Source organism: Salmo salar, chromosome ssa06 (assembly GCF_905237065.1).
Source record: "Salmo salar chromosome ssa06, Ssal_v3.1, whole genome shotgun sequence".
NCBI classification, from domain to species: domain Eukaryota; kingdom Metazoa; phylum Chordata; class Actinopteri; order Salmoniformes; family Salmonidae; genus Salmo; species Salmo salar.
The window spans coordinates 23,319,611-23,347,048 of record NC_059447.1 but is presented as its reverse complement, the minus strand read 5'-3'; the positions used below and the strand labels follow the sequence as shown (position 1 = coordinate 23,347,048).

The following is a 27,438-nucleotide window of genomic DNA, read 5'->3' as shown; positions in this document are numbered from 1 at the left end:
TAGACTAACAGGGTCACCATCACTAGAGGAACTACTGAACTAGGTGGGGGGGGGCCTGTTAGAGGAACCACTGAACCCTCTTATTAGACTAACAGGGTCACCATCACTAGAGAGGAACCACTGAACCCCCTTATTAGACTAACAGGGTCACACCTCACTAGAGAGGAACCACTGAACCCCCTTATTAGACTAACAGGGTCACCATCACTAGAGAGGAACCACTGAACCCCCTTATTAGACTAACAGGGTCACCATCACTAGAGAGGAACCACTGAACCCTCTTATTAGACTAACAGGGTCACCCAGCACTAGAGAGGAACCACTGAACCTCCTTATTAGACTAACAGGGTCACCATCACTAGAGGAACTAATGAACCCCCTTATTAGACTAACAGGGTCACCATCACTAGAGGAACCACTGAACCCCCTTATTAGACTAACAGGGTCACCATCACTAGAGAGGAACCACTGAACCCCCTTATTAGACTAACAGGGTCACACCTCACTAGAGAGGAACCACTGAACCCCCTTATTAGACTAACAGGGTCACCATCACTAGAGAGGAACCACTGAACCCCCTTATTAGACTAACAGGGTCACCATCACTAGAGAGGAACCACTGAACCCCCTTATTAGACTAACAGGGTCACCATCACTAGAGAGGAACCACTGAACCCTCTTATTAGACTAACAGGGTCACCATCACTAGATGAACCACTGAACCCCCTTATTAGACTAACAGGGTCACCATCACTAGAGAGGAACCACTGAACCTCCTTATTAGACTAACAGGGTCACCATCACTAGAGAGGAACCACTGAACCTCCTTATTAGACTAACAGGGTCACCATCACTAGAGGAACCACTGAACCCCCTTATTAGATTGGTGAGGGGTGACCCTGTTAGAGGAACCACTGAACCCTCTTATTAGACTAACAGGGTCACCATCACTAGAGAGGAACCACTGAACCCTCTTATTAGACTGACAGGGTCACCATCACTAGAGGAACCACTGAACCCCCTTATTAGACTAACAGGGTCACCATCACTAGAGAGGAACCACTGAACCCTCTTATTAGACTAACAGGGTCACACCTCACTAGAGAGGAACCACTGAACCCTCTTATTAGACTAACAGGGTCAACATCACTAGAGAGGAACCACTGAACCCCCTTATTAGACTAACAGGGTCACACCTCACTAGAGAGGAACCACTGAACCCCCTTATTAGACTAACAGGGTCACCATCACTAGAGAGGAACCACTGAACCCCCTTATTAGACTAACAGGGTCACCATCACTAGAGAGGAACCACTGAACCCCCTTATTAGACTAACAGGGTCACCATCACTAGAGAGGAACCACTGAACCCTCTTATTAGACTAACAGGGCCACCATCACTAGATGAACCACTGAACCCCCTTATTAGACTAACAGGGTCACCATCACTAGAGAGGAACCACTGAACCTCCTTATTAGACTAACAGGGTCACCATCACTAGAGAGGAACCACTGAACCTCCTTATTAGACTAACAGGGTCACCATCACTAGAGGAACCACTGAACCCCCTTATTAGATTGGTGAGGGGTGACCCTGTTAGAGGAACCACTGAACCCTCTTATTAGACTAACAGGGTCACCATCACTAGAGAGGAACCACTGAACCCCCTTATTAGACTAACAGGGTCACACATCACTAGAGAGGAACCACTGAACCTCCTTATTAGACTAACAGGGTCACCATCACTAGAGAGGAACCACTGAACCCCCTTATTAGACTAACAGGGTCACCATCACTAGAGGAACCACTGAACCCCCTTATTAGACTAACAGGGTCACCATCACTAGAGGAACCACTGAACCTCCTTATTAGACTAACAGGGTCACCCAGCACTAGAGAGGAACCACTGAACCTCCTTATTAGACTAACAGGGTCACACCTCACTAGAGAGGAACCACTGAACCCTCTTATTAGACTAACAGGGTCACACCTCACTAGAGAGGAACCACTGAACCTCCTTATTAGACTAACAGGGTCACACCTCACTAGAGAGGAACCACTGAACCCTCTTATTAGACTAACAGGGTCACACCTCACTAGAGAGGAACCACTGAACCCTCTTATTAGACTAACAGGGTCACCATCACTAGAGGAACCACTGAACCCCCTTATTAGACTAACAGGGTCACCATCACTAGAGAGGAACCACTGAACCCTCTTATTAGACTAACAGGGTCGCACCTCACTAGAGAGGAACCACTGAACCCTCTTATTAGACTAACAGGGTCACACCTCACTAGAGAGGAACCACTGAACCCCCTTATTAGACTAACAGGGTCACCCAGCACTAGAGAGGAACCACTGAACCCTCTTATTAGACTAACAGGGTCACCATCACTAGAGAGGAACCACTGAACCTCCTTATTAGACTAACAGGGTCACACCTCACTAGAGAGGAACCACTGAACCCTCTTATTAGACTAACAGGGTCACCATCACTAGAGAGGAACCACTGAACCCCCTTATTACACTAACAGGGTCACCATCACTAGAGAGGAACCACTGAACCCTCTTATTAGACTAACAGGGTCACCATCACTAGAGGAACCACTGAACCCCCTTATTAGACTAACAGGGTCACCATCACTAGAGAGGAACCACTGAACCCTCTTATTAGACTAACAGGGTCACACCTCACTAGAGAGGAACCACTGAACCCTCTTATTAGACTAACAGGGTCAACATCACTAGAGAGGAACCACTGAACCTCCTTATTAGACTAACAGGGTCACACCTCACTAGAGAGGAACCACTGAACCCTCTTATTAGACTAACAGGGTCACCATCACTAGAGAGGAACCACTGAACCCCCTTATTACACTAACAGGGTCACCATCACTAGAGAGGAACCACTGAACCCTCTTATTAGACTGACAGGGTCACCATCACTAGAGGAACCACTGAACCCCCTTATTAGACTAACAGGGTCACCATCACTAGAGAGGAACCACTGAACCCTCTTATTAGACTAACAGGGTCACACCTCACTAGAGAGGAACCACTGAACCCTCTTATTAGACTAACAGGGTCAACATCACTAGAGAGGAACCACTGAACCCCCTTATTAGACTAACAGGGTCACCATCACTAGAGAGGAACCACTGAACCCCCTTATTAGACTAACAGGTTCACCATCACTAGAGAGGAACCACTGAACCCCCCTATTAGACTAACAGGGTCACCATCACTAGAGAGGAACCACTGAACCCTCTTATTAGACTAACAGGGTCACCATCACTAGAGGAACCACTGAACCCCCTTATTAGACTAACAGGGTCACCATCACTAGAGAGGAACCACTGAACCCTCTTATTAGACTAACAGGGTCACCCAGCACTAGAGAGGAACCACTGAACCTCCTTATTAGACTAACAGGGTCACCATCACTAGAGGAACCACTGAACCCCCTTATTAGACTAACAGGGTCACCATCACTAGAGAGGAACCACTGAACCCTCTTATTAGACTAACAGGGTCACACCTCACTAGAGAGGAACCACTGAACCCTCTTATTAGACTAACAGGGTCACCATCACTAGAGAGGAACCACTGAACCCCCTTATTAGACTAACAGGGTCACCCTCACTAGAGAGGAACCACTGAACCCCCTTATTAGACTAACAGGGTCACCATCACTAGAGAGGAACCACTGAACCTCCTTATTAGACTAACAGGGTCACCATCACTAGAGAGGAACCACTGAACCTCCTTATTAGACTAACAGGGTCACCATCACTGAGGAACCACTGAACCCCTTTTAGAGGAACCACTGAACCCCCTTATTAGACTAACAGGGTCACCATCACTAGAGAGGAACCACTGAACCCCCTTATTAGACTAACAGGGTCACCATCACTAGAGAGGAACCACTGAACCCCCCTTATTAGACTAACAGGGTCACCATCACTAGAGGAACCACTGAACCCCCTTATTAGACTAACAGGGTCACCATCACTAGAGAGGAACCACTGAACCCTCTTATTAGACTAACAGGGTCACCCAGCACTAGAGAGGAACCACTGAACCTCCTTATTAGACTAACAGGGTCACCATCACTAGAGGAACTACTGAACCCCCTTATTAGACTAACAGGGTCACCATCACTAGAGGAACCACTGAACCCCCTTATTAGACTAACAGGGTCACCATCACTAGAGGAACCACTGAACCCCCTTATTAGACTAACAGGGTCACCATCACTAGAGGAACCACTGAACCTCCTTATTAGACTAACAGGGTCACCCAGCACTAGAGAGGAACCACTGAACCTCCTTATTAGACTAACAGGGTCACACCTCACTAGAGAGGAACCACTGAACCCTCTTATTAGACTAACAGGGTCACACCTCACTAGAGAGGAACCACTGAACCCTCTTATTAGACTAACAGGGTCGCACCTCACTAGAGAGGAACCACTGAACCCTCTTATTAGACTAACAGGGTCACCATCACTAGAGAGGAACCACTGAACCCCCTTATTAGACTAACAGGGTCACACAGCACTAGAGAGGAACCACTGAACCCTCTTATTAGACTAACAGGGTCACCATCACTAGAGAGGAACCACTGAACCCCCTTATTACACTAACAGGGTCACCATCACTAGAGAGGAACCACTGAACCCTCTTATTAGACTAACAGGGTCACCATCACTAGAGGAACCACTGAACCCCCCTTATTAGACTAACAGGGTCACCATCACTAGAGAGGAACCACTGAACCCTCTTATTAGACTAACAGGGTCACACCTCACTAGAGAGGAACCACTGAACCCTCTTATTAGACTAACAGGGTCACCATCACTAGAGAGGAACCACTGAACCCCCTTATTAGACTAACAGGGTCACCATCACTAGAGAGGAACCACTGAACCCTCTTATTAGACTGACAGGGTCACCATCACTAGAGAGGAACCACTGAACCCCCTTATTAGACTAACAGGGTCACCATCACTAGAGAGGAACCACTGAACCCTCTTATTAGACTAACAGGGTCACACCTCACTAGAGAGGAACCACTGAACCCTCTTATTAGACTAACAGGGTCAACATCACTAGAGAGGAACCACTGAACCCCCTTATTAGACTAACAGGGTCACACCTCACTAGAGAGGAACCACTGAACCCCCTTATTAGACTAACAGGTTCACCATCACTAGAGAGGAACCACTGAACCCCCCTATTAGACTAACAGGGTCACCATCACTAGAGAGGAACCACTGAACCCCCTTATTAGACTAACAGGGTCACCATCACTAGAGGAACCACTGAACCCCCTTATTAGACTAACAGGGTCACCATCACTAGAGAGGAACCACTGAACCCTCTTATTAGACTAACAGGGTCACCCAGCACTAGAGAGGAACCACTGAACCTCCTTATTAGACTAACAGGGTCACCATCACTAGAGGAACCACTGAACCCCCTTATTAGACTAACAGGGTCACCATCACTAGAGAGGAACCACTGAACCCTCTTATTAGACTAACAGGGTCACACCTCACTAGAGAGGAACCACTGAACCCTCTTATTAGACTAACAGGGTCACCATCACTAGAGAGGAACCACTGAACCCCCTTATTAGACTAACAGGGTCACACCTCACTAGAGAGGAACCACTGAACCCCCTTATTAGACTAACAGGGTCACCATCACTAGAGAGGAACCACTGAACCCCCTTATTAGACTAACAGGGTCACACCTCACTAGAGAGGAACCACTGAACCCCCCTTATTAGACTAACAGGGTCACCATCACTAGAGAGGAACCACTGAACCTCCTTATTAGACTAACAGGGTCACCATCACTAGAGGAACCACTGAACCCCCTTATTAGACTAACAGGGTCACCATCACTAGAGAGGAACCACTGAACCTCCTTATTAGACTAACAGGGTCACCATCACTAGAGGAACCACTGAACCCCCTTATTAGACTAACAGGGTCACCATCACTAGAGAGGAACCACTGAACCCTCTTATTAGACTAACAGGGTCACCATCACTAGAGGAACCACTGAACCCCCTTATTAGACTAACAGGGTCACCATCACTAGAGAGGAACCACTGAACCCCCTTATTAGACTAACAGGGTCACCATCACTAGAGAGGAACCACTGAACCCTCTTATTAGACTAACAGTGTCACCCAGCACTAGAGAGGAACCACTGAACCTCCTTATTAGACTAACAGGGTCACCATCACTAGAGAGGAACCACTGAACCCCCTTATTAGACTAACAGGGTCACCATCACTAGAGAGGAACCACTGAACCCTCTTATTAGACTAACAGGGTCACACATCACTAGAGAGGAACCACTGAACCCCCTTATTAGACTAACAGGGTCACCATCACTAGAGAGGAACCACTGAACCCTCTTATTAGACTAACAGGGTCACCCAGCACTAGAGAGGAACCACTGAACCTCCTTATTAGACTAACAGGGTCACCATCACTAGAGAGGAACCACTGAACCTCCTTATTAGACTAACAGGGTCACACCTCACTAGAGGAACCACTGAACCTCCTTATTAGACTAACAGGGTCACCCATCACTAGAGAGGAACCACTGAACCCCCTTATTAGACTAACAGGGTCACCATCACTAGAGGAACCACTGAACCTCCTTATTAGACTAACAGGGTCACACATCACTAGAGAGGAACCACTGAACCCCCTTATTAGACTAACAGGGTCACCCAGCACTAGAGAGGAACCACTGAACCCCCTTATTAGACTAACAGGGTCACCATCACTAGAGAGGAACCACTGAACCTCCTTATTAGACTAACAGGGTCACCATCACTAGAGAGGAACCACTGAACCTCCTTATTAGACTAACAGGGTCACCATCACTAGAGAGGAACCACTGAACCCCCTTATTAGACTAACAGGGTCACACCTCACTAGAGAGGAACCACTGAACCCCCTTATTAGACTAACAGGGTCACACCTCACTAGAGAGGAACCACTGAACCCCCTTATTAGACTAACAGGGTCACCATCACTAGAGAGGAACCACTGAACCCCCTTATTAGACTAACAGGGTCACACCTCACTAGAGAGGAACCACTGAACCCCCTTATTAGACTAACAGGGTCACACCTCACTAGAGGAACCACTGAACCCCCTTATTAGACTAACAGGGTCACCATCACTAGAGAGGAACTGACAGTTTCCTCTTTTTCTAGAAGGCCACTGCATATCTGCCAACCACCGGAGATAAGCAAGTCATGCCCACATTGGTGTGTGTGTGTGCAACATGTTTCTGTTTGGCGTGGTTGTAGTAGCTGTGTGTGTGTGTGTGTGTGTGGTTTGTGATGAAATAGCATTGCTCAACATTGACCCCTTGATATTGATACACTCACAGTAAACATGCTTACAAGTGGGCTAACGGACATTTCCCTGTTTTCCACAGAAACTGCCTTTCACCATACCTGAGCTGGTCCAGGCGTCTCCCTGCCGCAGCTCTGACGGGATCATCTACATGGGTAAGTCTTCCAGCTCTCAGACCTGGGGTATATGACGACACACACACTGACATGACATTTAGAACAGACCAGGAACAGTTTGGACTACGTTGTCATGGTTATCTACTCTACCAAGTGGGACTATCGTTCAAGTCCCGATCAGGCTGACCTCTAATGAATGAGTATAATCTTGTTAGAGCTAAAAGACGTTATACTACATTTCCATTCCTTTCACCTCAAGGTCATCATAACCCCTGCTTCTTTGAATATACTGCGGTACGAAGGCGTGACCGTAATCTAACCTATCTACCGTGCCATTGTTCAGCGGAGAAAATGGATGTCACGTTTCTTCTCAGTCCTGTAGATGTTTTCACACCCATTCACTGAAGCCACTGCGAGCACAAAGGGAGAATCTTCTGTGTTAATTGTCAAACCTGTTGGCCAATGGCAATTTACACCTCACACTGTGCTAGACAAACAACCGTAATCTTCAGTCTAAAGCCGTCCTGCAGAGTCAGTTTGAGGAGCAGCTCAGCCAACAACATCCTACTCACGGGTGGGGCCACCAGCACTGCAGATGGGACACTGTTTCATAATCCATCAGGCGTTATTACAGTCCAGCCAGAATAACGATTAGTGTCACTCCCTTCACCAACACAATAGGGAGACAGTGCACTACCAGGGTATGGGGTGTTCTTAGTAACAGACTATAGGTAGGTAGGTTTACTCCCATTAGCCTCTGGGAGAATGCTGGGGGCTTGTCTAGCCCACCTTTACTTAACTGAGGTTGCCCGCCCTCTGTCCCTCCCATTCACTCAAAGTATAATAAGGATAATAAACAACTCGGATTGAATGTGGTTCAACTGCATGTATGGCTCTGCTTTCAGACCAGAGACAAGTAGGTTTTTACAATGTTATTAGGCTGACTGCTCTGTGTTTCCTAGGGCTGGGCGATGTGACCTAAAAAGAACCATGCATAATAAGGATTCACTTCTTGTAGCAGGCATTATAGAACATTAATACGGGTCTCATACACAATCTCTCAAGCACAAGCCCACGTGCTAGTGAGTAGCCAGCTAATCTTTATATTTCAAGTTTAGCCAACTTGTATCTATTTGCTAGCTAACAAGGTAGAACAGTTGAATTGTTATGAACACACCCTTCTGTCCGTCTCCAACTGTTTGAACAGCATGCTAGCCTGTCCACTTGGTTCAGATGTTGAAATCAAGTGGCCTACCTAGAATGAGTTGCCAGTTCCGTATATATTTGTGGTTTTACGCTTATTGCATATTTATTAAAACACAGACTAGACAGCTTGAATAATAGGCTTTGGCTAAAATGCTCCTAGTTGTACGCAATGCTGCGCGCGACAGAAACTGAGCATGAAAAGGAGACGAGACCAAAAAGACATGAGAAGTGGACATAAACGGCCATAAAAACAAATGAATTGGATATATATCACCCAGCCCTATTGTGTCCACGTGTTTGTGTCCTCATGATGGGGTGGCAGGTAGCCTAGTGGTTAGAGCGTTGGACTAGTAACCGGAAGGTTGCAAGATCGAATCCCCGAGCTGACAAGGTAAAAATCTGTCGTTCTGCCCCTGAACAAGGCAGTTAACCCACTGTTCCTAGGCTGTCATTGAAAATAAGAATTTGTTCTTAACTGACTTGCCTAGTTAAATAAAGGTAAAATAAATGTTGTCTGTTTTTTTTTATCACTTTGTGTATATGCACAGGTAAGAAACAGGACCTGTGGTATGTGGTGGACCTGTTGACAGGGGAGAAGCAGCAGACCCTCACTTCCTCCTTTGCTGAGATGCTGTGTCCCTCCTCCTCCCTGCTCTACCTGGGACGCACCGGTAGGCACCTGTAGACCACACCCACCTGGCTGGCTTGGGGTCTAAACGTCTCCGTGGGATATTCCTTATTCACTTCTCTCCGTTAAGCCACTGGGCAATACCTATGAGGTTCAGTTAGGCCCAGGCTCATAGAGATGTGTTCTGTCTATTCATTTCTACGGATAGACCCGTTTGCCCCCAACCCCTGTCCTCTCTACATCCCTGCCTCTTCCTGGCTTCACCTGGTCAGCCCTACCTATCCTTCCCCCACAGTCCCAAATCTACTTACTTAATCTCCATAGGTATCTTATCTCCAGCCTATCCCAGCTAATTTGTTTGTACTGACTAAAGGCGTCAGCATGTAGTTCAGCTGGCAGCTAGCCGAAGTCAGCTTGGCGAACCGAACATGTGTGTTCGCATACTCCCTTAAGACAGTCACTTGAAAAACAAGAAAAAAGCGTCTGTAGTACTATTTGTCCATTTTGAGACACCGTAGTCAGTATACACTTCCTCAAAATAGTCAGAATTGATCTAACTCAAGGAATCTGTCATTCATTTTAACGTTTTTTTGCAGAGGAGATCTTTGTTGCCCAATTTTGAATCTAATAACTAAGATGTTTGGTGCATTATTTCTCAATGAAACAATGTGCATGAAAATGAGTCGTCTCTCGTCGAATGACAAGACTTTATTGAAGAATCCCTACTGTTGACCAATCTCAGACGAAGGGGCGTAGACTTCGGCTATCGACTTCGTCTTGCGTCCAGAAAAAAATGTGTGTGCCCGAACATTCAAAAACCCTCACTGAAGTCCAAAACAAACAAAAAAAAACATAACAAAATGTCGTCATAATATATGCACAAACTCTTCCGAACTGTTTCAGCTGGGAAGCATGCAGACGCCTCAACCCTCTCTACTAATGGCACTTATGTAAAAGTCTGGTGTCGACGCAAAGCCTCTTTTCAATTTCAATTTAAGGGGCTTTATTGGCATGGGAAACATGTTTACATTGCCAAAGCAAGTGACATTTCTCTCCCTCTGACATTTTAACCAGGATCTTGTTGTACTGGGTTTAATTTTCCACCTCATTCACATCCCCTTTACAGATCTGGGATCAGCTCCCCTCCCCCAATCCTAACCTTGACCATTAGAGGGGAAAATGTGAATCTGACCTAAGATCAGCGATTAGGGGCAACTTTACTGCCTTGGAAATGCTACGCTACTTCCATTCCCATGCCCGTTTGTACTCCCAGTTATTACTGCAGTGATCTGTCATACCCTGTGTCCTATGGCATCCGCTTAATTTTGATGTGTCACTTCAGATGACTTGTGTGTGGCTTGTTGTAGATATTTATGGCGGTTGTAAAGGTCAGGCTGCCAGGGCAGCAGTCCAAGAAGTAGCCTATAAATGCTTTGAGACATGGAGATGTGGGATACCTGTCAGGGGAACATGAATTTGGACTTCTGTCATGTTATCCTGTGTTTTTCTAAGGTGGCCAGAGTTGTCACCATAGCTAGCATGGCTGTATAGTTGTAATGAGCGCTCTCACCATTTCTTCTAAAAACACAATATCACCATGGGTTGAGTCCTGCTGAGTTTAGTTTCACTACTCTGGCATATCCTACATGTTCTAGGCTACAGTATATGATGTTGTCCCTTCCCCAGAGTACACTATCACCATGTACGACACCAAGAGTAGACAGCTCCGCTGGAATGCCACCTACTTCGACTACGCCTCCACGCTGCCTGACGACGACACCAAATACAGTAAGACATGCTTTTATATCTCTCGATAGCGACAGTGAATGTAGGCTGTAGGCTATGTATGTGAGAGACTGAGTTGTTTGCGATATGCTGTCTGGTAGGGCTGTGATGATGCCAGTGTCACAATATATTTTCCATGGCATAAATGAAAACAGGAAGCAGATGTAACTCTTTGGTCCTGTAAGAACCTGCTCGATGTAACATTGTGTGCTATAGCCTGGGAAAGAAATACCTGTCACTCTGGATGACAACAATGATGTTTGTTTCCAACATCAGGGCTGTTTTCCTAAAGAAGTTAAATCCGCCTCGTGTTTTTGTTTCCTTGCCATGATACTAACGAGTATTGTGTTACTGATATCGTCCCAGCCCTACTCTCTGGTTGAAAGCATATCTCATAGGACATAGATCCAGGGAGACGATTTTCTACTGTCATTATCCTCACAACATATTACTATTGAACATCATCCAATATCAAGGAAACTAATATATTAAATATCATTCTTCTCTCTCTCCTCACATCTCCATCTCTTTCCCTCTCTACCTCTTTCTATATGTGTATTATCCACCTCACGTCATCTTTCACATAGTTGCACTGATGCAATACGTACACCCAGTTTATGCAACCCCCCTCTCCCCCTTATAGAGATGGCCCACTTTGTCTCCAATGGTGACGGACTGGTGGTGACAGTGGACAGTGAGTCGGGTGACGTCCAGTGGATCCAGAATTACAACTCCCCCGTGGTGGCCATGTACATATGGCAGCGCGAGGGCCTGTGCAAGGTGCCGCTCACCAACGTCGCTGTGGAAACGCTGCGCTACCTCACCTTCATGTCAGGCGAGGTGGGCCGCATCACGCAGTGGAAGTATCCCTTCCCCAAGGAGAAGAAGCCCAAGAACAAGCTCATGTAAGTAGACTGTGTGATCGACAGTGGCCCCCCTTTAGTTACTCAGCTACGGAGGCCGCAAAACCCTGACTTAAGATATGACTTTGTATGTGGCTTATGCTTTCATAGAAAAACACAGACAATGGGATGAAACTTTTTCATTGTCACTTTTTTACCCTCATGTCATTGTTTTTCTAGAGTAAATATCCCCAGGGGTGGGTATTTTAAAGTGTAGAGCTGACTACTGTTTTAGCTTGAACGTTCATGCAAATCTTCCCATAGCCATGGGCATTGAATGTGCATACACATATATTCTGCAATGTAGAAAATAGTAAAAAATAAAGAAAACCCCTTGAATGAGCAGGTGTTTCCAAACTTTTGACTGGTACTGTATATATTTGCATATCTGGGGTGAGGATTCTGTCCTGATGGGTTAGGAATAGAAGCCCCACCCTTTTCTATAAACAATGTTGATTGGTTTCTATCAGCTCCAGTCTATGCTCAGCAAGACTCCAAGCAGAGCCTCTCCCCTTTGGCAGAAATGCTGTGGCAAATGCTAAGACCATTCTCCTTTGACCTCTGTTGAATTAGTTTATCACGCTTATTTAGCCACTTCCTTCTATCTTTTATGAATAATTAAATAATTTACTCCGAATCTGTTTTCCTTCAAGGCATTTATTTTGTTAACAGGGGCCTCTTTGAAAATGCTTTAGGTGAACTCTTGAAGTCTGAAGTAATTTAAGATGGGTTGAGTAAGTTGATTTTGCAAGCAGCACGTGTTACGGTTGATCTCCCCATCCTGAGAACAGGGGTTGGCCCCAACTCTACCAGTCGTGTTAGAGCTTTGACATGCATTCCGGGGCTCTGAATCATTGATGGGGTCTATTGAAGATCTGTTTATATCTATGTTTGATGCCAGTGGTGGTGTAGTCAGGACTTGTAGAGATGTATCACTTTATGAACAAATGATGCCCATCTAACCAACACAGATGGACTCTTTCAGTTGTGGTTTCATAATACAGTTTTGTACTTCTATTTACACCAGCTTTCAGAAGAAAGGAGAAATGACAGTTTCAGTGGGTGATCTTGTAGTGTGTGTGGGAAATTGTCTGTTTGTAACCAATAGTGCAGTTTTCTGACTCAAGTCAAAGCTGCCTACAGTATAATAGAGAATCTCCCTATTCTAAATGTCCTGGTTGAGGTAGACTATTAGGCTTCTCTTCCATGTTTAAAGCTAACATTAAGACTATCCTGTTCTGTTGTCTTCACAGGGCCACACTCTACGTAGGCAAGTACTCCACCAGCCTGTACGCATCGCCCTCCCTGGTGCATGATGGGGTCACGGTCGTGGTGAGTGGCACTAGGCTCTTCTGTGTTAGAACAAAATGTGACATTCCGTCTAGAATCTAGAACATCACCAAACAACTGGAAGCTTCTGGGAGCTGATCTCTTAGCCCAAGATGAAAGATGTGAGTTAAGAGTCACAGGGACCCTGCACTAGTGTTGGTTTGGTTGTTTACCTGACCACAACCCAGGTCACAATCCCCTCAGGCCTGGGTCCCTGCAGCACAGAGGAACATGGGATAGTATCAGCAAGACCCCTTATTTCTATCTATTTATGATAAGATGTTGAGATTAATTTGACGTAATCCATTTGATCTTGACATCCCACTTATTTCAGTTTCCTTCTAAGAAGTAAAGGATGTATTCATTTATATCAACATTTAACAACATTAAACTACACAAATGAGTGGATTCGGCTTTTTGAGTGCTGAAGCGCATAAAAATCACTTGTCCTCGGTTGCAACACTCTACTGAGTTCCAAACAACATCAGCACAAGAACTGTTCGTCAGGAGCTCCATGAAATGGCCGAGCAGCTGCACACAAGCCTAAGGTCACCATGTGCAATGCCAAGCGTCAGCTGGAGTGGTGTAAAGCTCGCCGCCATTGGACTCTGGAGCAGTGGAAACCCGTTCTCTGGAGAGATGAATCACGCTTCACCATCAGGCAGTACAGCAGATGAATCTGGGTTTGGTGGATGCCAGGAGAACGCTACCTGCCCGACTGCATAGTGCCAACTGTAAAATTTGGTGGAGGAGGAATAATTGTCTGGGGCTGTTTTTCAAGGTTCGGGCTAGGCCCCTTAGTTCCAGTGAAGGTAAATCTTAACGCTACAGCATACAATGACATTCTAGACGATTCTGTGCTTCCAACTTTGTGGCAACAGTTTGGGTGAAGGCCCTTTCCTGTTTCAGGTCCATACAGAAATTATTTGTTGAGGTCAGTGTGGAAGAACTTAACTGGGCTGCACAAAGCCATGACCTCAAACCCATCGAACACCTTTAGGATGAATTGGAACGCAGACTGTGATCATCAGTGCTTAATCGTCCAACATCAGTGCATAATGCTCTTTTGGCTGAATGGAAACAAGTCCCTGGAGCAATGATCCGACACCTAGTGGAAAGAGTGGAAGCCGTTATAGCAGCAAAGGGGGGACCAACTCCATATTAATGCCCATGATTTTGGAATGAGATGTTCGACGAGCAGATGTACACATACTTTTGTCCAGGTAGTGTATATTAACATTGAACTACTAGTACTTGAAAAGGATGACAATCACAAGGTGACTTCCCTAGTTAAATAAAGGATCCATAATCTAGTGGTTTGTGTGTCTCCTGTAGCCCCGCGGCAGCACCTTCCCCATGCTGGAGGGTCCTAACAGCCAGGAGGTAACAATGGAGGAGGAGTGTGTGATCACCCCCAGGACCAGCGTCAAATTCAACTCTGCCCTGAGGGAACGCAACCGCATCAACTTCATGAGGAACCACCTGCTCCTCATAGGTAGGAAACACTCCTCTCGTGCGTTTTGAGTGGTGTCAGCATGATGATGTTTTAAGAATGTTATTGATGTTATATAGATGTTATTACACACTTTAATATCATCATAGTGATGATACTGATGCTGGTTGGATGCGTTTCTCTCCCAGGTCATCATGAGACGCCTCCTGATGCCCATAACGAGATCCTGGAGAAGTTCCCTGACAGTATCCCACGCCAGCAGGGCAATGTCATCCCCCCCACCACAGAGAAGACCCTAGAGGAGGTGTGTGTTTCAGTCCTTCAGCATGCCAACTAACCTCTCCTCTTTGATTTGATTTTGTTGGGGTATAAAAAGATCTTCTCCCTCGTCCTCCCCTAGAAGGTGAATGAGAGTGACATGGGAGAAGGCCCCACTGTGGGCCCCAGCCCCCCGGTGGTCACCTCCATCCAGGAGCAGCCGGGGCGGACCACACCGGTGAGGGTGGAGGCCCCTGTGGACTCCATGCTTAAAGACATGGCCACCATCATTTTCAGCACCTTCCTCCTGGCTGGCTGGGTAGCCTTCATCATCATCTACCCCAAGGTGAGGGAGCACTGACACCTAGTGGTGATCTGGTGTATGGCTGTGGCTGTTACTACCTGGCTGTACAGATTTGTCAGTCAACAAGCGGAACATGAGTGACGAATGTATGAAGTAAAGCCACAGTTTAGTTTCAGTATAATGGTAGGCTCTGTGTTAAATGTAGGAAGTAAAGCCACAGTTTAGTTCCAGTATGATGGTAGGAACTGTGTTAAATGTAGGAAGTAAAGCCACAGTTTAGTTCCAGTATGATGGTAGGCTCTGTGCTAAATGTAGGAAGTAAGGCCAGTTTAGTTCCAGTATGATGGTAGGCTCTGTGTTAAATGTAGGAAGTAAAGCCACAGTTTAGTTCCAGTATGATGGTAGGAACTGTGTTAAATGTAGGAAGTAAAGCCACAGTTTAGTTCCAGTATGATGGTAGGCTCTGTGTTAAATGTAGGAAGTAAGGCCAGTTTAGTTCCAGTATGATGGTAGGCTCTGTGTTAAATGTAGGAAGTAAGGCCACAGTTTAGTTCCAGTATGATGGTAGGAACTGTGTTAAATGTAGGAAGTAAAGCCACAGTTTAGTTCCAGTATGATGGTAGGCTCTGTGTTAATTGTAGGAAGTAAGGTCACAGTTTAGTTCCAGTATGATGGTAGGAACTGTGCAAAATGTAAGGCCACAGTTAAGTTGAAATGTAGAGTTATAGATATCACACATACCTGGCATCACATGAACACTCTAACTTATACATGTACCTTGTTTTTATATATATACACACACCTTCTCATACCCTCTCTTCTCCATCTCTCCTCTCCCAGAGTGTTCACAAACAGCAGCAGCTGCAGCATGAACAGTTCCAGAGGCAGTTGGATGAGCGGCTGGATCTCCTGAGGAGACAGCCGTTCCCTCCCCCAGGGACCGACCTGCCCCTGCTGGCCCCGGACGCTGACTCAGACCACAGCAGCCCCAACGGCACCCCCAACATCACCCCACGTGCATCCAACCACTCCAACCTGTCTGTGCCCGAGCTGGGCAGCTCCGCCAATGAACACGAGGACGGAGGTATGGAGGACACAAGTGGATACACACATTGATGAAGACACACGCATTGATGCACATAATCTCACTCACTCACTCACTCACTCACTCACTCACTCACTCACTCACTCACTCACTCACTCACTCACTCACTCACTCACTCACTCACTCACTCACTCACTCACTCACTCACTCACTCACTCACTCAAACATTTACAGTAGGTCTAGAACTGCTCTGTTCATCTTGATGCCTGGCAATTGTTTTGAAAATGAGAGTAAAATACTCTTCTGATTCCAATATCTGATGTGTTTTTTTTATGGTTCATCAGATGAGGACTCCAACATGGTCAGAATTGGAAAGATAACGTTCCGTCCCAAAAATGTTTTGGGACACGGTGCAGAGGGAACCATCGTGTATAAGTAAGTCTCAACCCAGGCTAATGTATCTAGATTTTGTAACAAATTGAAATTAAAGTCAAGTCAAGTGAAGTGTCTTTTTGAGGCTGCTTAGTTAGTCGTTCAATCATCTCTACTCGTCATATAGACTCTTGAGAGTCTTTGGCCGCATGCCCGTTATTTCTGTGCAAGTGGGTGGAGAATTGGGACACAACCTTCGTTTTTTATTTATTTTGATAAATGTTCAGTTTTACAAACATACTGACAAGAACTCAACCTTTCTTTGTAAAGTGTCTGTTTAGGAATGTTCTACCAACCTTCCCTTGCTCTGTCCCCCAGGGGTCAGTTTGACAACCGTGCCGTGGCAGTCAAGAGGATCCTCCCAGAATGCTTCAGCTTTGCTGACCGTGAGGTGGACCTGCTGCGCGAGTCGGACGAGCACCCCAACGTCATCCGCTACTTCTGTACAGAGAGGGACCGCCAGTTCCAGTACATCGCTATAGAGCTGTGTGCCGCCTCACTGCAAGAGGTACTGCAGCCTCACTGACCACCAAACCCAGGGGTCTGCAACACCCGGCCCACAAGCCAAATGTTTCTGGCCCTCCAAAGTTGTCTTTAGCCCTACAACGTCCTCTCTCTTCCTGACCTTTCAGCTTACGCTCTCATTCATTTATTTATTCATTCATCCTCTTAAACTTGCTTCTTGTTACTTTTACTCACTCACTAGATGCGGACTCTTTGTGTTTCCTCTTTCAGTATGTGGAGAGACAGGATTTTGATCGGCATGGACTGGAGCCTGTGATGCTGCTGCAGCAGACCATGTCAGGACTGGCACACCTGCACTCCCTCAATATAGGTAATAATCACAAGATGTGCACCTCCACTAGGTTTTATTATAGGTTTTCATGAAGAACAAAAGGTTATACTCAAATGTTTCTATATAAGTTAGTTAGGGCAAACCATGCAGTAATATTTTCACAAGACTACTGCAGCTGGACTAGGTACAGTAAACATATAAGATCTCCTAGGTTACAGGTTATTCTTCCAGCCTGATCTTCTCCACTCTTCCCGTCCCCAGTGCACAGAGACCTGAAGCCCCACAACATCCTGGTGTCCATGCCCAACGCGCACGGCCGGGCGCGGGCCATGATCTCCGACTTTGGCCTGTGTAAGAAGCTGGCGGTGGGCCGACACAGCTTCAGCAGGAGGTCCGGGGTGCCCGGCACCGAGGGGTGGATCGCCCCAGAGGTCCTCAGTGAGGACAGCAAGGACAACCCTGTGAGTGGTCTCTCTCTACTGGAGACATGACTGGTCCTGATTTAACAGATAACAGCTGTCATGAAACACAGGCCTGTGTGACTGTCACTGTCTGATACTAATTTCAATTGGTGTGAATGCAGTTCACTGTTACATACTTATCATGCCTTTATCAAAGAAATTGATTGCTAACCATCAACAGAACACCATTATTGAACTCCTAACCTCTCTCTCTCTTCCTCTGTAGACGTGCACGGTGGACATCTTCTCTGCAGGCTGTGTGTTCTACTATGTAGTGTCCTGGGGATGTCATCCCTTTGGCAAGTCCCTGCAGAGGCAAGCCAACATACTGCTGGGTGCCTACAGCCTGGACCAGCTACAGCCCCACAAACATGGTGAGCACATCACTTCCTGTTCTCAGACCCACAGGAAGGTGGTGAGGGGAAGTTGGTGTAGGATTGGTTTGGAAGTGATTTGATTTAAACCAAGATGTTGACTGTCTAAGAAACAGTAGTTTCTTGCTAGTGAGCATCAGTTCAGCCTTTGAAAGTACAAAGAAGAGAACAGTATGTTTACATTGGACAGATTTGGTAAAGGCAGTATTAGAGTTATTATAGACAGACAGGGTCCTGATGTTATTGCAATTTTGTTTAATGCAAACCCAAACATCGACAATCAGTTGTTTCACATCAGAGACTGCTGTTGTGGAAAATTTGATCCAAAGATTAGGCAGAGACTAATTTATAATAGTGAATCTTTAATACAGACGAGAAGCTGCTAGGTAGATCTCTCTCTGATCGCAGTCAGTGAAGGAGCTCCAAGAGTAAATGGCTACATGTCCCTTATATAGTGGAAGGTAATAATACAATCATATTGTTACACAACAGTTATTTGTACAAGCAACAGTTCCAGAACACAATGGCCATGTTTTAGGGTGCATACATAACAGGAGTTGTTTAAAGTTAAGGAGTCACAGCCTGAGATGGTGTCAAACATAACATCACAGAACAATAACCTAACCCTTGAGAAGTGACAATAGCTCACCCCAATTCTGCCACAACACCGCCCCATAGTGACTGAGTGTTTGGTCTTGTCTTTCCCAGAGGACATTGTGGCCACAGACCTGATAGAACAGATGCTGAATATGGAGCCCCAGAGGAGGCCTTCTGCTGAGAGCGTGCTCAAACACCCCTTCTTCTGGAGCCTGGAGAAACAACTGCAGTTCTTCCAGGTCACAATCAAATCCAGTACTTTTCTATTAAAGCTGTTCCACATAAATCAGTATAGCACTAGAGATGCAACTGTGAAGGGAACACTTTCCAATAATGACATAAAAAAATAATAAAAACCCATATTTAATCTTGTTTCCCCTGTAGGACTTGAGTGACAGGATAGAGAAGGAGCCGCTGGACGGACCAATCGTAAGGCAGTTGGAGCGAGGGGGGCGGGCCGTGGTGAAGCTGGACTGGAGGGAACACATCACAGTGCCTCTACAGACCGGTAAGAGACTGGCCTGAGATCAGTTGTAGCTGCAACCACATACCTGTCTTACAAGACTTTGTCCATGTCATGAGTGTAGACTGGTAAAGAGACTGGTCTGAGTTCAGTTTTAACACTACTACTATGCTAGTGCCATTAATAAATTAAAGGGTATATATTTAATGCGTTAAGAAATTATATGACCTACTACAGTTTTGTACTGAACCTGATTGTTAGGGTTAATGTTTCTCAAGTGCAGAAGAGATGTGAGTGTAGTCACTGATTTATAAAATGCAGTGACTGTGGATGTGGTTTGTATTTCCTGTCAATCCAGACTGCAGCATTTAGCTGAGCTCATCTCAACCTGAAAGGCTGCTTTGCTTCCTGTTGACAGTGTTCATCTTTATAGGGCTGTTCTAATCTTAATATGCTACTGTATGTGAAAGAAATGGTAAGAGAAGGTTCGCTGTGACTGTTGCATTCATGACTTTTTAATTTGCATGTTAGTCATTTGTCTATTTAGCTTGTTATGTTTTAGTTTTCATGCATTGTGGAGAACTAGTCGGCTGAAGATTTCCTGGCAGGTAGACTATATTTATAGGATATCTAACTTTAAACCAGGACATTGTGAGGTATTTCAATCTTGCTGTATTATGAGACTTCTAGGATAAATTATACATTTTTGGATAAATTATTAGAATGTACTGTGTGGATTACTCATTGCATGTATTTTCTCTTGGCAGATCTACGTAAATTCCGGTCGTATAAAGGAGGGTCTGTCAGAGATCTTCTCCGCGCCATGAGAAACAAGGTATGGGTGTCTTTCCAGCTAAATTATGTGTGTTTACCTGATTAGATGTCCGTGTATATGAATCCTTCTTCTCTTGTCCCTCCTATAGAAGCACCATTACAGGGAGTTACCAGCAGAGGTCCAGGAGACTCTGGGCTCTATCCCTGATGACTTTGTCTCCTACTTCACCTCCCGCTTCCCCCACCTGCTGCGCCACACCTACCTGGCCATGCACACCTGTGCCCACGAGAGGTCATTCCTTCCCTACTACTCCAGCTCAGAGCAGCTCTCCTGGATACGGACTCCCTACACACACCCCGGGCCCAAGGCCACACCCACGCTGCAGACACACACGTCGCAGCCAGAGGAACCCACACCGTCAAATACAGTACCCTCACAGCCTGAGATGGTGTCAAACACAATTCCATCCACAGAACCCATACAGTCAGTGACCGTATCAGACTCTACACTCATACAGTCACTGTCAATCACAACAACACCCCCACAGTCAGTGCCAACCACATCATTACCAGTCCAACTAGTACTGCCTACATCATTACCCACATCACCCACATCATTACCAGTCCAACCAGTACTGCCTACATCATCACCCACATCATTACCAGTTAAAATAAGTACTGCCAAAAGCCACATCATTACCAATCCAACCAGTACTGCCTACATCATCAGCCACATCATTACCAGTCCAACCAGTACTGCCTACATCATCACCCACATCATTACCAGTCCAACCAGTACTGCCTACATCATCACCCACATCATTACCAGTCCAACCAGTACTGCCTACATCATTACCCACATCATTACCAGTCCAACCAGTACTGCCTACATCATCAGCCACATCATTACCAGTCCAACCAGTACTGCCTACATCACCCCCACCCTCATCCACACTGCCAGACCTGCCTCCACAGACAGTGTTGCCCTCAGAACCCCCCACACCATCAGAAACCCCCTTACAGATCCCGTCCCACCTGAACCACACATACTGCCAGTGCCACATCCAGCCACACCGGACACGGAGCCTGCCTGAGAGCCGACGAGGGGTGGTGGATGAGTGCTGCACAGAGGAGCGTTGCCTTACGAGTGGACACATACTGGGGCTCTGTTGCTCTGTCCTGTGCTGGTGAGGACCAGGCCTGCAGTGCCTGGGAGCTGCCGACGGGGGAGCAGCAGCCCAAACCAAGTGCCTTTCCTGCTCGACTGAGACAAAATGGCACCGAATGAAACCATCCAGAGGTCCCTCAACGCATCAAGAAGCCAGGGTTGAAATGAACTAGTGGGGGCCGTACTGTGTAGTACAGAGAGAAACGGTTTTATTTATAATGGAGTCCCTCCTAATGTCAAGTATTGTGAGGTATTCAAGTATTGTTGGGCACAAAATACCTGGCAAAGCAAGGGAGGAATTCTTCTGTTGATGTTGTTGAAAGACAAGTCGACAATGGTAGTTTTACTGTGGAATCTTGTTATTTCTCTTAATGAGCCTATTCACTGTAAAGAGGTGTATATTTTTGTATAGGTGATGACTTGATAATGACTTAATCATCGATAATCAGGTGATGTGGCCATTGTGCCTTTTTAAATAACACTGTGTTATGTATGGGAGCTCTGTGAGGGTAGACTTCTCTGAAATAGTTTTGCTTACTGCTGCAGATGCTGTTAGTGACTGCTTTTCTGTCTTGAATCAATACTATTTCAGTGCCTGTCTTCCTGTGCAGGCGAGGACAGATAGTCCAAAGGTTGTTTGAACTGAACACTGGTAAAATCATAATGTGTTTATCTTTTCGACTTTTGTCTTGTTTCTGATAGCGTTGTGCTGTACATCGGGTACAAGACGTACTGATTGTGTTTTTATTGCAGGGCGTCACCCAAAGTCTTGTTTGCTTGACCTCTGACACACTAGGCCTTTACTAAAACTGGTTCAACTACAAGTCATGATAGGATGATTACAGAAAGTATTCACTTCACATTCTGGTTTTTGCTGTCAGAGGAATGATGTGTTTTCTCTCATCTTAGCTTTGATGAATGATGATCCAATGCAACATGTTTTATTCAATCATATTGTCTGTATAATGATTGGCAGTTAAATAGGTCTTCATTTTTTTAATGAATTAACTGTTATAGTTTGTTAATATTTTCTTAAGTGGAATACATTTACTTCAGGTTTATTTTGTACTGTTCATTGTACATCAAAAACCCCAAGAATGTACAGTATTTTGTCTAATGCAAGCTGTTTAAAATTAAGTGAAGAGGGTTTTGTGCAAAAGTGAACCGTAAATATTTTGCAGTCCCGTCTGACGATGCCTTTTACTGTTAAGATTTCATTTCTAACATGCCATCCTGAATACAAGAATAGTTTGTTTTATGATATTCCACTTTCAGTTTTGCAATTGTCTCCTTTTGCTAACATGTCTGCCATTGTTGGAGTGAAAATGCCAAATTAAATCAGCATTAATATCTGTTATGGTGTTAGTTTGCAGATATTTTGAGCTTGTGGAACTAATGCTGCATTCATAACCAAGTGGGAAGGTGGTATTTACCACATACCGACTGGGAAAAATCCACTTGAACGCACCTACACCTTGTAATTACTAGTAGGAAACTCATCGATCATCCCTGACCTCGACTTCTCCCACATGCTGACCTCTGACATCACCTACTAAGGAAGTGACTTCACCAGCAGCATTTTCGGCAGTTAAATGTAGCAAAACATTTATAAAAAGCAATCTAGTAACGTTTTTTAACAACCATGAAAGCTGTACTTTTATTTTGTGAATTATGACTTGGTGTAACAATGTATGCAGACCCTTTTCTATGCAACTGCCTCCTATGCGTGTTTACCTGATTTAGATGTCAGTTTTATATGAATCCTTCTTCTTTTGTCCCCCTCCTTTAGAAGCACCATTACAGGGAGTTACCAGCTGAGGTCCAGGAGACTGGGCTCCATCGCTCATGACTGTCACCTACTTCACCTCCCGCGCCACACCTACCTGGCCATACACACCTGTGCACAGGAGGCACTTCCTTCCCTACTACTCCAGCTCAGAGCAGCTTGCCTGGATACGGACTCCCTATACACACCCTGGGCCCAAGGCCACAGAGCTGCTGCAGACACACGTCGCAGCCAGAGGAACCCACACCATCAAACACAGTATCATCATAGCCTGTGATGGTGTCGAGCACAATTCCATCCACAGAACCCATACAGTCAGTGACTGTATCAGACTATACACCCATATAGTCACTATCAATCACAACACAACCACATTACCAGTAGAGCCAGTATCATCCACATCATTACCAGTCAAACCAGTACTGCCTACAAGCTCATCCCACACTGCCAGACCTGCCCCCACAGACCGTTGCCCACCCAGCCCTCAGAACCCTCCACACCCTCAGAAATCCCCCCTACAAATCCCATCCCACCTGAACCACCAGTGCCACACTGGACACGGAGCCTGCCTGAGCGCCAGGTGAGGGGTGGTGGATGGGTACGGCACAGAGGAGCGTTGCCTTGGGGTTTTAGGCTGGGTTTCTGTATGGCACTCTGACACCTGCGGATGTAAAAAGGGCGTTTTATAAATACATTTGATTGATTGCCTTACGAGTGGACACATACTGGGGCTCTGTGGCTGTTTCCTGTGCTGGTGAGGACCAGGCCTGCATTGCCTGGGACCTGCCGACGAGGCAGCCCAAACCAAGTGCCTTTCCTAATCTACTGAGACAAAATGGCTCAGAATGGAACCGTCCTCCGATGTATCAAGAAACCAGGGTGGAAATGAACTAGTGTGGGCAGAGAGAACCTGTTTTATTTGCAATGTAGTCCCGCCTCATGTCAAGTATTGTTGGGCACAAAATACTTGGCAATGCAAGGGAGGAATTCTTCTGTTTATGTTGGAAGATTTAAGTCAACAATGGTAGTTTTACTGTACAACGTTCCCTCGGTGAGCCTTTTCACTGTAAAGAGGTGTATATTTTCGTATATGTGACTCCTTGATAATGACTTGATCAATGATAATCATATGATGTGGCCATTGTGCCTTTTTAAATAACACTGTGTTATGTATGGGAGCTTTGTGAGGGTAATGTCTCTGAAATAGTTTTGCTTACTGCTGCAGATGCTGCTTGTCTCTTGACTCAATACTATTTCAGTGCCTGTCTTCCTGTGCAGTCAAGGAGAGATATTCCAAAGGGTGTTTGAATTGAACACTGGTAAAAGCTTGTGTTTCTTTTCTACTTTTATTTCATCTTTGTCAGCGTTGTGCTGTACATCGGGCACAAAGAAATATATTTTTTTGTTTTATTGCAGGGCGTCAGCCAAAGTCTTGTTTGGTGATCTCTGACACACTAGGCCTTTACTAAAACTTGTTTGGCTCCAAGTCATGATAGGATGATTACAGAAAGTATTCACTTTACATTCCGGGTTATGGGCGGTATTTTTTTTTTGTCCATTCTTTGATGGCGGAATTATATTTATTTTCTCTCAACTAATATTCCTTAATGATGATCCAATGCAACATGTTTTATTCAATCATATCCATTGTCAGTGAATAACAGCTGAATAGGTATTTAATGTATTACATTTAACTGTAATAGTTCAATATTTGATTTATATTTGAAGGTGTTTTTATGTACTGTCCATACTACACTGTTTCACAATTTTCTCATTTTGCATTGCCAACGAATATGCAGCTGTTTAAGTGAAAAAGCCAAATAAATCAGCGTTATATTCGTGCCTTTGAACTTTACATTTTTGTCAGTTATTCTTGGGACTAAGCAAACATAATACATGAATTATTGCCTGTTATTTAACGGATTTCCACTGCAAGCCTGAGGAGGTCCATGCCAAGTTGCCAGTGGCTGCCTTGCTGGCCCTCATAACTCTCCTTTTCTCCTTAACGAAACTTGCGGATAAAAACAAGCCCCATCATGACGTCATTCCTCTGATCTGAGGTAGTTCGGGTCCATGGTTTTCAGGGGAGTGACTGAGCGTTCTAGCATTCGACACCACCTATCTGGTACAGCAGCAGAAATCTACCAGCTGAAAAGAGTAGTCTTCTATCACACCGAGTCTTCTAAAGCATGAACGACGAGCGGCGTATTAAGAGCTAAACATACACTGCTCAAAAAAATAAAGGGAACACTTAAACAACACAATGTAACTCCAAGTCAATCACACTTCTGTGAAATCAAACTGTCCACTTAGGAAGCAACACTGATTGACAATACATTTCACATGCTGTTATGCAAATGGAATAGACAACAGGTGGAAATAATAGGCAATTAGCAAGACACCCCCAATAAAGGAGTGGTTCTGCAGGTGAGGACCACAGACCACTTCTCAGTTCCTATGCTTCCTGGCTGACGTTTTGGTCACTTTTGAATGCTGGCGGTGCTTTCACTCTAGTGGTAGCATGAGACGGAGTCTACAACCCACACAAGTGGCTCAGGTAGTGCAGCTCATCCAGGATGGCACATCAATGCGAGCTGTGGATAGAAGGTTTGCTGTGTCTGTCAGCGTAGTGTCCAGAGCATGGAGGCGCTACCAGGAGACAGGCCAGTACATCAGGAGACGTGGAGGAGGCCGTAGGAGGGCAACAACCCAGCAGCAGGACCGCTACCTCCGCCGTTGTGCAAGGAGGAGCAGGAGAAGCACTGCCAGAGCTCTGCAAAATGACCTCCAGCAGGCCACAAATGTGCATGTGTCTGCTCAAACGGTCAGAAACAGACTCCATGAGAGTGGTATGAGGGCCCGACATCCACAGGTGGGAGTTGTGCTTACAGCCCAACACCGTGCAGGACGTTTGGCATTTGCCAGAGAACACCAACATTGGCAAATTCGCCACTGGCGCCCTGTGCTCTTCACAGATGAAAGCAGGTTCACACTGAGCACATGACAGACGTGACAGAGTCTGGAGACGCCGTGGAGAACGTTCTGCTGCCTGCAACATCCTCCAGCATGACCGGTTTGGAGGTGGGTCAGTCATGGTGTGGGGTGGCATTTCTTTGGGGGGCCGCACAGCCCTCCATGGGCTCGCCAGAGGTAGCCTGACTGCCATTAGGTACTGAGATGAGATCCTCAGACCCCTTGTGAGACCATATGCTGGTGCGGTTGGCCCTGGGTTCCTCCTAATGCAAGACAATGCTAGACCTCATGTGGATGGAGTGTGTCAGCAGTTCCTGCAAGAGGAAGGCATTGATGCTATGGACTGGCCCGCCCGTTCCCCAGACCTGAATCCAATTGAGCACATCTGGGACATCATGTCTTGCTCCATCCACCAACGCCACGTTGCACCACAGACTGTCCAGGAGTTGATGGATGCTTTAGTCCAGGTCTGGGAGGAGATCCCTCAGGAGACCATCCGCCACCTCATCAGGAGCATGCCCAGGCGTTGTAGGGAGGTCATACAGGCACGTGGAGGCCACACACACTACTGAGCCTCATTTTGACTTGTTTTAAGGACATTACATCAAAGTTGGATCAGCCTGTAGTGTGGTTTTCCACTTTAATTTTGAGTGTGACTCCAAATCCAGACCTCCATGGGTTGATAAATTGGATTTCCATTGATTATTTTTGTGTGATTTTGTTGTCAGCACATTCAACTATGTAAAGAAAAAAGTATTTAATAAGATTATTTATTTCATTCAGATCTAGGATGTGTTGTTTAAGTGTTCCCTTTATTTTTTTGAGCAGTATATTTCTGTTGGCAATGGAACAATTTAAAGAGGTGAGGAGAACTATTCAATTATAGTCTACGCTTGTCGAGAGTGCTCTCCAACAAAGGAAAAACACATTCTTAACCCTTTATTTCTGTTTGGTGTAAAGTTTATCTGCTGTAGGGAAAAAAACTATATTGAAGTCTTATCTCTGCAATCTAAAACTGGAGTATATTTTTTTCCAGAGAGGACAACATCCCAGCCAACGTCTGGTTCATCGTCGCCCGCACATTGGTAAACCCAATATTTGTTTTTCTTGGAGACTACAGATTAGTTTACATTTTTATTAAAACTATGTATGTAGCTACTTTAGTCCACCATTCATGCCCCGGGGTTCCCCCAA

The 27,438-nt window shown here is 45.6% G+C and overlaps 1 protein-coding gene across 5 annotated transcripts in view; it reads left to right on the top strand.

Annotated features, from left to right (window-relative positions):
• Positions 1 to 22,840, top strand: part of ern1 (endoplasmic reticulum to nucleus signaling 1) — a 37,881-nt gene extending 15,041 nt beyond the window's left edge. Inside the window, exons 5-24 of one of the 5 annotated variants that reach the window (XM_045719994.1) lie at positions 7,477 to 7,549; positions 9,265 to 9,387; positions 11,031 to 11,132; positions 11,773 to 12,034; positions 13,285 to 13,363; positions 14,696 to 14,855; positions 15,002 to 15,117; positions 15,214 to 15,417; positions 16,216 to 16,459; positions 16,765 to 16,855; positions 17,171 to 17,360; positions 17,588 to 17,687; positions 17,910 to 18,109; positions 18,336 to 18,483; positions 19,192 to 19,319; positions 19,465 to 19,588; positions 20,311 to 20,378; positions 20,467 to 20,972; positions 21,010 to 21,176; positions 21,210 to 22,840. In XM_045719994.1, the coding sequence (XP_045575950.1) occupies positions 7,477 to 7,549; positions 9,265 to 9,387; positions 11,031 to 11,132; positions 11,773 to 12,034; positions 13,285 to 13,363; positions 14,696 to 14,855; positions 15,002 to 15,117; positions 15,214 to 15,417; positions 16,216 to 16,459; positions 16,765 to 16,855; positions 17,171 to 17,360; positions 17,588 to 17,687; positions 17,910 to 18,109; positions 18,336 to 18,483; positions 19,192 to 19,319; positions 19,465 to 19,588; positions 20,311 to 20,378; positions 20,467 to 20,972; positions 21,010 to 21,176; positions 21,210 to 21,508 (3,384 nt within the window). In that variant the 3' untranslated portion in view covers positions 21,509 to 22,840. Of the gene's footprint in view, positions 1 to 7,476; positions 7,550 to 9,264; positions 9,388 to 11,030; positions 11,133 to 11,772; positions 12,035 to 13,284; positions 13,364 to 14,695; positions 14,856 to 15,001; positions 15,118 to 15,213; positions 15,418 to 16,215; positions 16,460 to 16,764; positions 16,856 to 17,170; positions 17,361 to 17,587; positions 17,688 to 17,909; positions 18,110 to 18,335; positions 18,484 to 19,191; positions 19,320 to 19,464; positions 19,589 to 20,310; positions 20,379 to 20,466; positions 20,973 to 21,009 lie in introns of all 5 variants that reach the window. The other 4 variants (XM_045719998.1, XM_045719995.1, XM_045719996.1 and 1 more) reach the window with 4 other exon arrangements.
• Positions 22,841 to 27,438: the final 4,598 nt, after the last annotated feature.